We start from the raw sequence: 13,494 nt of genomic DNA on the forward strand, positions 1-13,494 counted from the left end.
TTTTGTTGTTGTTGTTTCTTAAATTCCACATATGAGTGAAATCATACATTTGTCTTTCTCTGACTGACTTATTTCACTTAGCATAATACTTTCTAGCTCCATCCTTATCGTTGCAAATGGTAAGATCTTATTCTTTTTTTATGGCTGAATAATATTCCATCGTATAGGTATACCATATCTTCTTTATCCATTCTTCTATTGATGGGCACTTGGGCCGCTTCCATAATTTGGCTATTGTGAACAATGCTGCTAGAAACAATGGGGTGCATAAATTAGCATTTTTGTGGTTTTGGGGTAAATACCCAGTAGCACAATTATTGGACTGTAGGGTAGTTCTATTTTTAACTTACTGAGGAAGCTCCATACTGTTCTCCACAGTGGCTACACCAGTTTGCATTCCCACCAACAGTACACAAGGGTTCCTTTTTCTCTACATCCTCAGTACTTGTTTCTTATGATATAATCTTTTCTTAATGATTGTTATCTGTACATGTAAGATTTTGTAATGTTTTGGGTTTTTTTAACTTCCGTTTTTGTTCTTTGTACTGTTGTGCATTATTTGAATCCATCCTAATAACCAGGGTTCAATTTTTCACAAATTGTACAATTTCACAAATTGTAGAATAATATTTTTAGAAAGAGAAAAAGGAAAGATTCACAAGGCAGATGTACCATAGTGCTTGACACTGATTAATTTTGGGGAGTTGGAAAATAAACAACTGGTCTCTTTGCCCTTTTCTGTGCTTTTAAAACCTCTAACACTTAAAATTGCTTTATTTGGTGAAAAATAAAATCTCTCCTTACTGAGGCACAATGCTTGGTGTTTGAGAAGCTAAAAAGTATTATCCTTATGAAGGGATGTTCCATAAAATAATTCTGTGAAGAACAGGTGTTCTCAACCCTGGCTACCCAGTACAACTATATATGGGCATTTTGAAAAACATCAGTATCTGGGCCTTAACCAATGACCAGTGAAAATGGAAGACCAATTCAGGAATTCCCAAAAGGGTGGTAGGACAGCCCGGTGTGTGTGGACAGTGTTGGATGATGAGGTGGGCAGTGTGAAGGATGAGGTCTGGAAACCAAGTATTACACATGATGTGTTGATCTGGGCCAGGTAGACCAGATGAATGAGTGAAGTATGATGGGGATCAGGGCGTCAGGAGAGTTCCTGTCTTCTTAAAGCCCCAGTGAATTGTTGTCAAGTGTCCAAATTATTTGGACACTGGCAGTCCAAAGTTCTGTGGGGAACCTTCTGTTTTTTTTTCAGTGTTCAATCCCCATTTTGTTGAGGGTCGAACCAAATAAGACTGCGATCAGATGTGGCTTATGAGCTGCCCATCTTCTGTTTGTAGCCTGGGAGACAAGGTTGCAACGATCCTTTTGTTGTCATGGTCAGTATTTTGGTACCTTCCTGGCCAGAATGTGAACTCTAGCAGTGAACTGCTGGTCTCAGCCAGGGTTTCGGTTCTGAGGAGCTAGCTGGGGCCAGCTGCTTGATTAGTGACAGTCTGAAGCCAAAAGTTAAAAATGCCAATTGAGAGTCAAGCTTTTGAGGGAGGAGATAAGTGTTAAACTGGGTCCAGGGGGATCAGAAGCAGCAATGTAAAATGAGCAATGGTGTGAGGAGTGAGAATTCCAGTAAGAGGCAGAATGGGCCCCGTCGGGAGAGGTTTGGGTTGATGGCAAGTCTGAATTTGCTTTCATTTGTTGGGGGATGAATGGTTGATGGGTAAGCATCTCAAAGTGGCTTGAAGAAACAGACACGGGGCAGACAGTTCAAAGTAATCCTGCACTCCCCCCCTCAAACAGGAGATAAACAAGGTCAACCCTGATTATAGAAAAAGCCATCTAGTGGTATCGCCAATAAAATGGACAGATTGGAGGCAGTCAGAGTAGTCTCTAGCGAGAGATGTGAAGCCCCTGAATTAGGACCATGCCAGCAAAGGGAAGCAACATCGTTATAAGCCAGGGAGAACCATCGGTAGATTGGAAATCAGTTGGGGGCTCCCGTACTGCACTAAATGGCCAAGTCGTAGCTGGACGCGATTAATGAGTGGATTTGGGTTCCTTGCGAAGGTGAAGAATTTTGAAAACTGTCCTGGTTTAGTGGAGGAAAGGAAGGCCAGTTGACAGACTCCAAGCCTGGCAGTGGTAAAACTGAAGGGCTTCACCATCTCAGAAAAATGTGCCATGAATAAAGGAGTGTTTGAGAAGAGTTAAAGGTGATAAGCAGCCAAAGGTAAATGTAGGCAGCCGGTCAATGGGTCAAGGTCAGCATTTAGGTCAGGATTGTATTGAAATCTGAACTGCTCTGGGTCAGATTTTCCACCTTTTTAAACGTGTCACTGACCTTCCCTGTTCTTCACCAGAAGACTGTCGGGGAAAGACTCGACTAGAGGTGTCTGCCTGCTAGTAGAAACATTAATAAATATAAACCCTTCTGGATACACTAGGCCAAAAGCTCCAAGGACATCTCATTCATAGCTTTACCCTCAACATCTACTCTAGAACATAGGAAACATTCAAGAAAACTGTTTGAATAATTGCGTAAATTGTCTTGAAACAAAATCAATAAATTATTAAGGACGTCCATACTCCTGGGCAATTCACTTAAATTTCCTAGGCTCTAGTTTACACAGCATGCCAATGAGAAGGAATATATTAAAATAGTAAAGCATATTAAAATTTCTAAAATCCCTTTGAGTCTAAAATTCTGGGTTTTTCTTCCTTTACTCATTTCATCTTTTCCTTTTACAACCAAAGAAGAATCAATTTGTTGACAATTACTGGAGGTAAAAGCAGGGGTGTCGTTTTTAAGGATACTATGCCATTATCTCAAAGACTCAGAACTCTAGAAAACATGCATAAGAAACAAGACGGGATCTCTTTTAGTAAATTGCATGCGTTAAAAATCCTAAGTGATTAATGAACAACTTTGTAGGTAAAAACAAAAATAGACCTTTTCATTGCTAAACATGACCCCAATTAACAATGAGAAAAAGGGCTACAAGTTACTTCACACCACATTTCCCACTTATTAGGTAATTTCCCTTTTTTTTTTTTTTTTTTTGGTTGGTAAAGCGAATCACCACTGAACATTGTGCCTTACTTTTTCTTTTGTGAATTATTCTTAGAATATTCACATGTACAATGACTAAGTCAGCAAAGCCAGTAAGCCTCAGAGGTACGTAGATAAACGTATGAAAAATATAAAAGCAATAACATTAAAGAAGTTTTTGCAAACTAAAAAAAAATGTGTTCATTTTACACGCAAATATTTGCACATGATTTTATTAATAATGTACAATTTCCTGTTCTCAGTTGGGGCAGTGTTGCTCCCCAGGGAACATTTGGCTACATCTGAAAACATTTTTGGGTTGTCATGGGGTATGGGGGGGTGGGAGGTAGGGGGATGGGTCGGGTCTGGGCACTGCTACTGGCTACTAGGCTCCACATCCTCCAAGGCGCAGGTCAGCGCCCCCAGCAGTGAGAATGTCATTGCGGCCCAAATGTCAGTAGTGCCGAGGCTGGTAAACTTGATCTTAGCCAAAAGGCCGAGAAGCAGTCGAGGCTGGTAAACTTGCTTCTGGTTATAGTAAAGAAGCAGTCTCTTCCACAGCTACAGCTGTTCCCATGACTTTAATAGAGGGATTATGTTTGCAACCGTTTCTTTAGGGAAGTGTGCCAGGCACCATGCTAAGCACAAGACATCCGTTATCTTATTTAACATGAACAAAACCCTGTAAGGTTTTGAAGGTTAGTATGTGATAGCTTAAAGAGATACATAACTGTTCAAGGTCACACAACCAGTAAGAGCCAAGAAAAGGATTTGAAATGTGGACTCTGACCTCAAAGCCTGTGCTGTTAATCATGTATAAATAATGTCAAAAGGAACATCTTCACATACAGATACTTACGCTTAGCTTAGCTCATTTTGAAGCTATTGGTTTAAAGGGCCAGAGGGAATTGGGGGTTATAGAGGCTTTCCCTGCATATTTCCAAATTCATTTTCCAGAGTTATACCAATTTACAGCACCACCATTAATTTGTGAGCATTGTGAGCATCAGCATTGACTTTTGAGACTTAAAAACAAAATCCTTTGTTTATTCAATAAGTTAAAAAGTATATATCTGAGCTTCAATAATAAGCAGTTGCTGGACTTCGTTACCACATGTAGGTCTCCCAAAATGAGGACTACACTGTGTGAGAACAATAAGGAGAAAATCAAGACAATATAAATAAAGCTTGCATTTCAAAGAACCATATTCATTAATTCAACAAATGCAGTTATTTGACTAATAATGGCTAAGTCCAAGAAAAACATTCTTGATTACTCTGTAAACTTATCTAAATCTTTTGTTTAAATAAGCCTATGAAGAGCAAATGAGAGAATTGGAGTTTATAGTTTAAAATAGTTTCTCCAATAATATTAGTGTCTTCTTTTTGCCCCATCCTAGAAATAATGCAAAAGAGACCCTTCCTAAGACACTGTGAATTGAGGGTAGACTTTATCCATATACCCCATAACTACCCTCCTAGAATCCTGACAAGTAAGAATAATCATAATCATAACAGCAATACAAAAAACAGTCATCCAGTCTAGTATTTTTTAAAAGAGCACTCTTTCCCACGAGTGGATCCAGAAATCACTTTAGTAGGCTTTGACCAGAATTTTTAATATGAGAAAATAACACAAAATAAACAAGTGCATCATACGTAGTAAGCCTAAGGAATTTGTAAAACTTTTGTTGGCTTTATGTATGTGTGTGCTCCTACAATGGCATGAATTGTTTTTCTGTGGATTGCAGTCTAAAAGGCTGAAAAACCGCTGATACTTCATTTGAAGTTCTACACTTCACTTGAAAGGTGAGTCTGTGTGGCCTTAAATGATGGTTCCAGGATACACAGCTGGTTAGTGACAAAGCTAGGGTAAGAACTAAGTTCCCCAGTCCCAGGGGAAAGGCCAGTGTGTTCCACGGGGGCATGGGGGTGAGGTGGGGTGAGGGTGGCGTCTGCCGCAGGTCCATCTCTGGGAGAAAATTATGCTTAGTAGATACTTTTAGGAAGTAGAAGGGGCATCCGGGTTGGGATGGGATCAGTAGCTTTGGGGTCGCCCTGTGTGTTTTAACCCAAGCCACATTATATTACTGCATAGTGGGCACACGGTACATTTAGACCTTTCAATCTCTTGCTTGCCATTATCCTCTCACAATAATAATCAAGCAATGCCTGCAAAGTATTCACATTGAGTTGATATTTGAGCTGTCTCCAGAAGTCTCGTTGAGGGTTTTATCACCTCGCAAAGCTAGTTGTACCAGGCAGGCCCGATATGGCAAATAGGTGATTGATGGCCGCTTAAGCAATTGCTGTAGGGCAAACTGAAGCAGGTTGGCCTTGGCTAAGAGAGGAGAATAAATACTTTTCATACTGAGAGGTAGAGCATGATTACACCTTCAAGTACAGTGACCTGTACTTGAAGACAGAAACCAAGGTGGCAAGCAGGCCTGTCTTAGCCACACACAATCTAAGTGGTCCTACCGTCACCCCTGAAGACTGAGTTCCTGGGCAACCCTTGCACGCCACACCCATTCACTCCCTTAACAGTGACTGAGAATCCCCCCGTGGGCCTAGTGCTGTGAGTTCAAGGCACCCTGAGGACTGGTCTTCTGCTCAACGCGGCTTTACCCCACACCAGGTGGGCCGATGGTCTTCAGGAAAGTGATTTGAGAGGTCTACTCAAATGCCTGTATTCCTTGCTCTGTGGACAGGTTTGTAAAATTAACCAAAGGATGGAAGGTACATAGTACCAGATTTCTTCATCAGGGCGAAATGTAGGGAAAGGAGAAAGAAAAGGTAACCCGAAACCTGATGAAGGCTGAGGGAGGGACTTCAAGGAGAGAGGAGACAGAAGCTATGTCCTCTTTGCAGTGCTGGTTACAGCCCAGAGCTTCTCAGACTTGATCACGTGCCGGGATGCTCTGAGGATCTTGTGAACATGCTGATTCTGGTGCAGAATGAAAGAGAAAAAAAATATCTTGTCCTTTAAAAAATGTACTCATGTAAAGGAGGGCAGGGACATTTTGTTATGGCGATACGTTCTTCACACTGTTCTGCTATAGCTTTTCGTCAGAATAGACTTGTAAAAATTACATCCATGTCAGCTGATCTTGTTGACATAAGTAAATATACCAAATTATCTCTTTGTTTTCTGGACTGCCCTCCCCCCCCACCCCCAACTTAACCAAGGCAAGTTTTATTCTAAATTCTTTTAAAATGTGTACTAAGAACAAAATAAAGAAGCTTCTCTTGGGAAAGCAAGCGCTAAAGTAATTTTTAAAGTAATAAATGCAAATCAAAGCAATAGGAAGAAATATTGCTTAATAAATGGTATTTTTCGGGCGCCTGGGGTGGCTCAGTTGGTTAAGCGACTGCCTTCGGCTCAGGTCATGATCCTGGAGTCCCGGGATTGAGTCCCACATGGGGCTCCCTGCTCAGCAGGGAGTCTGCTTCTCCCTCTGACCCTCTTCCCTCTCATGCTCTCTCTCATTCTCTCTCTCTCAAATAAATAAATAAACTCTTTAAAAAAAATAAATGGTATTTTTCTTGGGGACTACTCAATATTTATAAGCAAACTTTTTGAGTTTGGCAGTGAGAAGAAAAAAGGCATCTGTCTTATAGCAAGCCTTAGGGGTAAGGATTCATGCCATTTACAGGAAAGGCTGTGCAAAATTTAATTTTATTTGGGAGACCTTGGTACAATTCTTGATTTAGATCATCATAATTATCATGTGACATCAGGGCAAAAGAACAGAGCTTTTTTCTTCTGAAAATGCACATATTTATTAATGTTCTTAAAGAGGAAACATGTTTATGTGCCTAATCCAGTTAAACTTTTTGAAAAGTATTGGTCTTGTGCAGTTTTTTTTTCTTATTAAAAAATATCTATCATCCTGGGTAATTTTTTTTCTCATTAGTATGTATATTAGTTTTTTATTTGCCATTGTAACTACCACAGACTTAGCAGCTTAAACAACATAAATGTATTATCTTACAATTCTGTAGGACAGAAGTCTGACACGGGTCTCACCAGACTAAAACAAAAGCGTTGGCTGGACTCTGTTCCTTTCTGTAGGGTCTGGGCCTTTTCTGATGGTCACCCGTGTTCCTTAGCCCCTTCCTCTACCTTCAAACGGTAAAAAAAAAAAAAAGACCAGCTCATCACCTCCCTCTTCCACCGTTAAAGACCCTTGTGATTGCATTGGTCCGGCCTGGATAAGTAAGGATAGTTTCCCTCTTTTAAAGTTTGCTGATTAGCAAACTGAATTCCATTTTGCCCTGTGACCTAATTTCAGGTTCCAGAGATTAGAATCCAGACTTCTTTGAATATATGTCATCGGGAGGGGCGTTATTCTGCCTACTGGATCTTCTGAGAAAGGACTATTACAGTCTGGGTACAGATGTCATGAGCGTGGTGCCATTATATGAGAATTATGTTCAGATTGCATTGCTCACTGGTGAAAATTGTTGGAGCGCTTATAAAACAAAGTATTTCTTCTTTTGCTGCATTTACCTTTGATTCCCATATACCTACTTTCCAGTAATGGAAATCTTGGGGTAAAACTACTCTACTCTATAGGATTAGATGGACCCTTTAATCTCTGACTTATCCAAAATTTATTGAGATGGAGAGGGTTATTTGAAATGGTTTAGCACAGGGGTGTCTGGGTGGCTCGGGTTGGTTGAATGTCTGACTCTTGATTTTGGCTCAGGTCATGATCTCAGGGTCCTGGGATCAATCCCCACATCAGAGTCTGCGCCCAGCAGGGAGTCTGCTTGAGATTCTCCCTCCCTCTCCCTCTACCCTTCCCGCTCATGCTCTCTCTCTCTCTCTCGTTCTCTCTCTCTAAAATAAATAAATCTTAAAAAAAAAATAGTTTAGCCCAGCGTTTCTCAAGTGGGGCAGTTTTTGCCCAACCACCCGCCCTCCTGGGGACATTTGGCCATACCTGAAGATGTTTTTGATTGTCACAGCTGAGGGCTCTGTACTACTGGCATCTGGTAGGTGGAGTCCAGGCATGCTGCTAAATATCAACGACAACAGGACAGGCCCTACCACAAGGAATTATCCAGTCTAAAGTGTCAAGAATGCCCTATATGTTAATTAATTGAATGTAAATAAAATAAAATAAAATAATTTTTAAATAAAAATATAAATGTATATAAATAAATATTTAAAATATGCAAAAATAAATAAATAAATAGTCAGTAATGCCAAGGTGGAAAAGCCCTGGCTTAGTGGCAACCTAAAGCCCTCCTCCCCTTTTTAAAGGCTCTTTACATTTCAAAGGTGAATTAGATAACTAATTAGTTAATGGATCAGCCACTAAACTTTGGGCCAAAGAACAGCTGAAAGAAATAGAGAAGATGGGTGGGTCAGTGCGGGCCAGATTTCCTCCGAGAAACTCAAAGATCAAACTTACTGCTTGGGGTCAACAGTTTATTCTCACTGGGTTTTGGAGAATCATCTTGTTTCTTGTTTCTTTCTCTCTCTCCCCAGGGCCCAGCACAATGCTTGGCAACACCAAATGCTCAAGAAGCACTTTAACAAATAAAAAGGATAGTGTGTCAGGGGGGCCTGACTGGCTCAGTCAGTGGAGTGTGGGACTCTTGATCTTGGGATCATAAGTTCGAGCCCCATGTTGGGTATAGAGATGGCTTATAAAAAATAAAAAATAATTAAAAAAAGGATAGAGTGTTAAGGGATTTGTTTGCGTTTATAAGTAGTGAACAAGGTATTTCCCTTCTGTATGCTGAATATTGCAACTTATTAGTGCTTAGCACATAGAGTAGCCTGTTTTCTGAGCTTCATTTTAACATACAAGTCATCTGAAGTCTTGAAAAGCTGTAATATTAGGATTGAAAGCAAATTCAGTTGAAGGCCATTGAGAGATAACCTCAAATCTCCCAACTTTTCCATCTGCATTATGATTTCATGCTATGATATCTCTTAAACTCTATTTCGCAGGCTTGGGCACACATTATGACCAAAAAAATTATGCAAATATATTTTTTTACTGGTGGCAAGGCAGGGTTCATAACCATCAACTATTCACACCATAAGCTTTTGAGGTTTTGCACACCAACAATGGAAAATCTAACGTGAAAGATAATCTACCAAAAATATAAGCATAACTTGGAGGCTTCATTGATGAAATGCCACCCTTCTTTCTTGGTTCTCATTTCTGCTTTTCTTCTTTATCAACATTGCAGGTGTCCCTGGCTCCATGCCAAACGCATCGTGGACCGGTAACCTCAGGGCTATAAAGTGGATTGACATGGAAGATAAACACGGAGGCTGCCATGGTGAGCCATTCATTCCACACTTTGAGGCCACAGTGCTTGTTGGTGTTGGCATGAAGGTCGTGAAATACAGGGGTTCTTATGGAGAGAACTGCTGGTATATTTAGAACAATCTGTGAGTTCTTAGAGTAGCTAGAGTCTTCAAGACATGGTAAATTTAGGAGGCAGGGGTGCCTGGGTGGCTCAGTTGGTTAAGCATATGACTCTTGATCCTAGCTCAGCTCTTGGTCATGAGTTCAAGCCCAACACTGGGCCCCACGCTGGACATGGCGCCTGCTAAAAAAGAAAGGAAGGAAGGAAGGAAAAGAGAGAGAAAGAAAGAAAGAAAAAGAAAAAAGAAGAGAAATGACATGAAGTTATCTCACTGATGTTCTCCAACTCTGGATTACCAAGTGGGTGTAGAGGCGGGCTCAACTTATGATGATACTTTCTTGCTAGTTTCTGCTTTCTTCTTACTTATTCCTCTTTCTGTTCCTTTTGGGATTGCAGTGGTTAGGAGGGGAAAGTGGTCAGGATGAGACGTGATGTCAGGTTCTCACCACGGAGCAAGCTGGACCTCCACCCCTGCCCCTCACACCAGCCTGTCCCCCCTCCACGCCCCCACCCCGCACACAACCTTCCAGCTGGCTTAGAGGTATTTGCTGCAGCTCTGGCATGATGGCAGGCAACACTAACAAGATATTTCTCATCCAGACGGATAAGAATGAGATCGTTCCTTTCTTTCTTTCTTTATGTATTTGAGAGAGTGCTCCTGCATGAACGGGGTGGGGCGCAGAGGCAGAGGGAGAAGCAGACTCCCCACTGAGCAGGGAGCCCGATGTGGGACTCGATCCCAGGATCCTGGGATCATGACCTGAGCTGAAGGCAGACGCTTAACTGACTGAGCCACCCAGGTGCCCCAGTAGTTTTCATTTCTATAGAACTTAATAAAGAAGGGCTTTCATCAGCCCTGGTCTACAGTCCATTGAGATTCTTGCCTGGTAACTAGTGAGCATGGTATTCATTCACTAGGGCTAACATAACCATGTATGAGAGACTGGGTGACTTCAACAACATAAATTTATTTCCTCACACTCCTGTAGGCTAGAAGTTGGAGAGCAAGGTGGCTACAGATTTGGTTTCTCCTGAGAGGCTCACAGATGGCCACCTTCTTCCCGTGGCCTCATGTGGTCTTCCTTCTGTGTGTGTCTGAGTTCTCATCTCCTCTTTTTATACCCACACCAGTCATACTGGATTAGGGCCCATCCTGTATGACCTCATTTTAACTTGAATAGCTCTGTCTCAAATATGGTCACAGTCTGAGGTATGGGGGGCTAGGACTTCAACATATGAATTTGGGGAGGGGGACAATTCAGCCCATAACAGGAGGTGGGCAAGTGGTTAAGTGAAAGAGCAAGTGTGAGGGTTTCACCTTTGTTCCCTGTGGTGACAAAGCTTTGCCTCCTCCACTCGTCCATCCACCTGCAGTTTCTGGCTTCCCTCTTTGGTCCATCGCATTGACAATATTTCAGAGGAAAACCTCCAAATGGGTGCCTCTTTGCAGCTCTGCATTACACTCCACCCCTTCTCCTGTCTTTCTGAGCATCCCCTTCTGCTGCAGATGGCAACATCCTCATGTCACTGTATAGTTTGCTCTTCAGCGTATTCATGTCTTTACCTTAATCAGCCAACATATTGTCCCCAGAGGACAGCCCGTGCCACCTGCCTGCATTTCATCATGGCCTGCCCTCCTGGTAGAAGGAGGAAGGTGGAGAGGAGATTGCTTTGCTTTTGGATGTCCTAAGTCTTCTTTATTTTATTTATTTATTTTTTATTTTATTTATTTATTTGAGAGAGAGAGAGCACATGAGAGGGGGGAGGGTCAGAGGGAGAAGCAGACTCCCTGCCGAGCAGGGAGCCCGATGTGGGACTCGATCCCGGGACTCTAGGATCATGACTTGAGCCGAAGGCAGTCGCTTAACTGACTGAACCACCCAGGCGCCCCTAAGTCTTCTTTAGAAAAGAGACCATCACCATCAGTCGGGGTCTCAATATTTGAGATGTGTTGACTTCCCCAAACTGCTCCCACAACCCTGTCACCCTCCTTCTAGGACCACCATGGTCATCCTCTGATCTGCTTCTCCACCTCCTCTCCAGCTGTAACTCGGGAGAACTTCAGCCTCCACAGCAGGGACCCATGTGACATTACTTTGTGGCTCCAGCCCCCACCACAGAAGCTTCTGTCCCACTGCATCAGTCACCAACACCCTGCCCCTCTGTCGAGCCTTACCCTCAGTCTCCTTGTCTTCACCTGTGTCCAGGCCCTACCCCATAGAGAAGGTATAGGCTAGTCAGGTTTGCATTTTTAGAGGGATCTTTACTTATCACATGACAGGTGGGCCCATGAGAGTAGCCCCGAGCCAGGGACCTACCTAGGGTACAAAACTTGGGCAGCCCAAGCCTCTCAGACAAATGTCTCATTTTTCTTCTCTTAGCACCTGTTATGCCAGTGAACATCTGAAAGCCTTGTATGGTACAGAGCAGAAAAATAGTTTGTCCCCCAAACCACTAGATAGGGAAAAGAAAAAGAACCCAGAGGAGGCAGAACAGTGCATGCCAAACCAGCAAGTCAGGAGTCCAATCTGGACCTTTTCCCCTTGGTTGTGAGTAATAGGATTTGTCCTAAACCCATGGCTGTGTACCCGCTCTGTAGGACCTGTTAGCACTTAGAATCACAGGACCACCTAGCTCTGTGGTCTTGAAGTTGGAGCTTCCACCTTTGATTACAGTCTCTTTGTCGCTCTCCTAGTTTTCTTCACCAACTTACTATCTTCCTGTCTTTCTCCCCAGAGCAGAATAGAAGCTCCCAAGGGGGCTAGGATTTTTGACCAATTTGTTCATTGCTATATCCCCACACCTAAAATATGTTGTTGTTGTTGTTGTTGTTGTTTGAAGTGTGGTTGCTTTTTTAAAATTGGGATTGCCAAGGTTTCAACTGTCCCAGCTTCTTCCTTCTACTAGCTTCCTTCTGAGGACTCCCTGTCCAGCCTGTGTACTGGGTCAGCTGTCCCATGCTGTTCTCACTCAGCATTCCAGATTCCTCTGCCATTTGACCCTGCAAGGTCCATTCCTATGCATAACGATTCCCAGCATCTGCTTTATGCCATTTGTGTTTCCCTAAGCAGAACATCACTGGAGACTCTTACAGAACTGTCCTAAACTCACCCCCGATAGGGAGGCTAGACCCTCCTGGCTGCCTACTCATTCTTTTATTTACCTCATTATCTTCCTGGTGTCCTTTTCATCTTTCCTGCTTGCTTTAACCTCTTAATCTTACGGCCTTTCCACCCTCAAAAGGTAACAATTTCAACTTGAGGAAGAACTTTCAAGACATTCCATCGAAATCCCCTTACCAGTTTGTCATGCCATCTCCATTCCTCCATCTCAGGGTACTTTGGACACACACTCATTGTTCCTTCCTGTTTTGAGAGGAAAGGCTACCCATGCTCACAGCCGGGGCCTGGGGGTCTCAACTTTGTGCAGGTTCCCCTAAATGATACCCTTGCTCTCTTGCCATCCTGCGTTGCCCTCTGTGCTGGTGGGGAGTGATTCCCTTCTCTCTCAAGTGTGTACTGATTGCCTCTAGCTGGAAGACCAAGTTGTCTGTGTAGCCTCTACTCCATGCACATGAAAAGGTCGCTCCTGTTCACTTCATTCTCTTAAGCATGGACGTGCTGCTTGTGCATTCACTTCTCACCACCTCCCCCCGGGTTCTCCTCTGACTTCCCACAACTCTGGCTTCTGTGCCCCATGGTTTCCACTCTCTGTTGTGCTTCCTCCCAGGCACATTAAATTAATCACAAGTCCTGTCAGCCCTTCTCTGTTCTGTTTCTAATACCCTTCCTTCCCCACTCATGGCAACCATTAACTTTGAACCAGTTCTCTGGTTTACATTAAGTTGTTAGTGTGGCCTCATGATTGATTTCTAATGTACCCTGCAAAACTCTGCAAAATTAATCTTGCTAAAATTCGTTTCACCATTTGATTCTTCCATTCAAAAATCTTCAAAGACTTTCCCTATTTATGGGATTAAAAAAAAGGCCCAGCCCTTTAGTTTGTTTTAGGTCAGTCGACCGTAGTCATTCTACTCT

At 42.6% G+C, this 13,494-nt stretch overlaps 1 protein-coding gene across 9 annotated transcripts in view; it reads left to right on the plus strand.

The window, feature by feature from the left end:
- The window catches only part of GCNT2 (glucosaminyl (N-acetyl) transferase 2 (I blood group)), an 89,672-nt gene that overhangs the window by 68,209 nt on the left and 7,969 nt on the right, over positions 1-13,494 (plus strand). For 5 of the 9 annotated variants that reach the window (XM_035728500.1, XM_027601717.1, XM_027601715.2 and 2 more), the window contains exon 2: positions 9,275-9,367. The exons of 2 other annotated variants lie outside the window; for them this stretch is intronic. In XM_035728500.1, coding sequence (XP_035584393.1) covers positions 9,275-9,367 — 93 coding nt within the window. Of the gene's footprint in view, positions 1-9,274; positions 9,368-9,580; positions 9,757-13,494 lie in introns of all 9 variants that reach the window. 2 more of the 9 variants (XM_027601716.1, XM_027601712.2) reach the window with 1 other exon arrangement.

This window comes from Zalophus californianus, chromosome 7, assembly GCF_009762305.2.
Source record: "Zalophus californianus isolate mZalCal1 chromosome 7, mZalCal1.pri.v2, whole genome shotgun sequence".
NCBI classification, from domain to species: domain Eukaryota; kingdom Metazoa; phylum Chordata; class Mammalia; order Carnivora; family Otariidae; genus Zalophus; species Zalophus californianus.